The 2,626-nt window shown below is 52.2% G+C and overlaps 1 protein-coding gene across 1 annotated transcript in view; it reads right to left on the bottom strand.

Moving 5' to 3' along the window:
• Window positions 1-542: 542 nt before the first annotated feature.
• Window positions 543-2,626, bottom strand: part of SNTA1 (syntrophin, alpha 1) — a 27,765-nt gene continuing 25,681 nt past the window's right edge. Inside the window, exons 7-8 of the mRNA XM_014550642.1 lie at window positions 1,257-1,631; window positions 543-1,172 (exon numbers count right to left, since the gene is read on the bottom strand). Coding sequence (XP_014406128.1) covers window positions 1,080-1,172; window positions 1,257-1,631 — 468 coding nt within the window. The 3' untranslated portion in view covers window positions 543-1,079. The remainder of the gene's footprint in view (window positions 1,173-1,256; window positions 1,632-2,626) is intronic.

The following is a 2,626-nucleotide window of genomic DNA, read 5'->3' as shown; positions in this document are numbered from 1 at the left end:
TCTCTCTTCTGTGTCACTCACTCTGGTGGAAGCCAGCTGTCATGAGCATATTTAAGCAGCCCTATGATTAGGTTCATGTGGTGAGGAACTGGAGTTTCCTGCCAACAGCAATGAGTGAGCAATATTGGAAACAGACCCTGAGTCTAGCCCCAGTCAAGCCTGCAGATAAGTGTAGCCCAGCCAACATCATGACTATAACTTCATGGTAGGACCTGAGACAAGAAGCGGCCCGCGGGCCGTAGTTTGCCCACGGCTGCTATAACTTCATGGTAGGACCTGAGACAAGAACAACCCAGCTTAGCCCCTCTCAAATTCCTAATCCAAAGAACTTGAAAGATAATAAATGTTTATTGTTTTAAGCTGCTAAATTGGGGGGTAATTTGTTATGCAACAATAGAAAACAAATACACTTTCTTTGATCCTGTGCTTAAAGGCCTGCTTTTCTCCCAGGAAAGGGGCCCCAGTCTTGGGTCTGGTCCTTCTTGGGAGTTTGGGGACCACTACAGGACCCAAAGATCAAGGCACAAACCACAGACACTAGGTCAGGCTGCCTGTGTGCTCACAGGTTGTTTATTTGTCCAAGAATAAGGAGGAAAGAGAAGATGAAGGGGAAAACCACATGCCCCAAGGTGGTGGGGCTGAGGGTAGAAATGAACAGAAAGGCTCCTCTTTCCATTGCTTCAGACTCCAGGGAACTCCAGCTTCAGATGGGGCCTCTGGGGTGGCTTTGGGGCCTCTAGGAGGCTTGGCAGTTGCTGGCTGGGGTCAGGATCCCCACAGGGGCAGTCCCAGGCTTGGAATGGCTTCTGTGTACACAAAATATCTCTCTGCAAAGGCACTGGTGGGGAGATGGGGCAGGGGCAACAGGGAAACTACCCCATCACAGCAGGATCCACTGTCCTGAATCTGGGTCCCAGTCCCCAAGACTATCCCAGCCTCCTCAGGGGCTGGGTCTCTCTGCATCCTTATTCCTTTCCTCTCCTTTTCCTCAGCCCAGTGTTGAGCAGGCAGTCAGTGGAGGGCCAGGTCAGGCCATGGGGTGGACACCCCCTCCTTGGGGCTAGTGCACCTGGCGACCTCTAGGCCAAGAGCCCCAGGCGGGTGACTTTGGCCGAGAGGAAAGAGTGGATGATGAAGACCATGGTTTTGGGGCACGAATGCAGGTCCAGCTGCTGCAGGGTGGATGGAGAGAAGGGTCAGGAACTCCAGGTAGCCTGGCCTCCAGGAGACCATAGCCCCCCGCCCCCTCCACTCACAATCTCTCCTTCAGCACCCCCGAAGTCCAGGAACAGGAGACTGGCACCATCGTCCGAGGACATCTGCAGCTTCTCAAAGGGCTGTCGGAGCAGCACAGCTTGGGCCGCACCTGGCTCAGCTGCCCACAGTGTGAAGCCCTTGTCAATGTGCACAGAGAGGTTGCAGGGGCGGCCGTTCCACGTGCAGGCTGCAGGGAGGGCACATGGGCATGGGGAGGGTGTGTGGAATGGGCAGAGCTGGCCCTCAGAGACCACAAGCCTACCTCCAACCCCAACTGGCAGCTCCAAAAGTGGGGCTTGAATACCACCAGGGATGGGAGGCTCACTACTTGTCATGCCATCTGTATACCCACTCTGCACAGAGACATCCCTACCCTAACATAAGAAAGGTGGGCCCTAACCAGTTTGGCTCAGTGGATAGAGCATCGGCCTGTGGACTGAAAGGTCCCGGGTTCGATTCCAGTCAAGGCATATGCCCAGGTTCTGGGCTTGATCCCCTGTAGGGGGCATGCAGGAGGCAGCCCATTGCATCAATGTTTCTCTCTCTCCCTCTCCCTTCCTCTCCCTCTAAAAATCAATAAAATATCTTCAAAAAAAAGAAAGAAAAAAGAGAGAGAGAGAGAGAGAGAGAGAGAGAGAGAGAGAAAGAAAGAAAGAAAGAAAGAAAGAAAGAAAGAAAGAAAGAAAGAAAGAAAGACCCACAGAAAAATTATACCCCACTTCTAGTCCCACTTCCAGTAGCACTAAAAGTGGAAAGGTGGAGTTTAAACTCTGCATGGACAGGAGGCTCACTTCCTAAAAAGGCATCAGCAGACCCACCAACATGGCCCTTGGAGACCTTAGAAACGTATAGAATTGCCCAGTTAAATGTGAATTTCAGGTAAACAATGGATAATTTGGACATTCTTATACTTAAAAAAATATTTATCTATAATTCAAATTTAAGTGTGTATCCTGTATTTTATTCTGGCAACCCTATTCCAAATACCATCTCTCAAATTCTCATCAGCAGACTCCCAAAGCCTCGGGCAAGAAAAATCTGAGGGGGCGGGGGGAGGGCGGGAGTCTCAACTACCGACCAGGGCACCTGCATGCCCAAAACAGAGGGCCCTCAAAGACCCCAAACCCTATGTTCTACCCCCCACAAGCACCCTAAAGAAAGAAGCTTGAGCCCTGGCCAGTGTGCTGCTCAGTGGTTAGAGCATCGGCCCCAAGCACCAAAGGTTCCACACCCAGCCCCCATCAGGGCATGTGCGGGAGGCAACCAATCAACATGTCTCTCTCACACTGATATCTCTCTCTCTCTCTCTCTCTCTCTCTCTCTCTCTCTCTCCCCCCCTCCCCCCTTCCCCCCCCCCCCCCCCCCCTCT

Source organism: Myotis brandtii, unplaced genomic scaffold (genome assembly GCF_000412655.1).
Source record: "Myotis brandtii unplaced genomic scaffold, ASM41265v1 scaffold61, whole genome shotgun sequence".
Taxonomy (NCBI): domain Eukaryota; kingdom Metazoa; phylum Chordata; class Mammalia; order Chiroptera; family Vespertilionidae; genus Myotis; species Myotis brandtii.
Note: the sequence above shows the minus strand (reverse complement) of the source record. Positions and strands in the feature narration are given on the sequence as shown.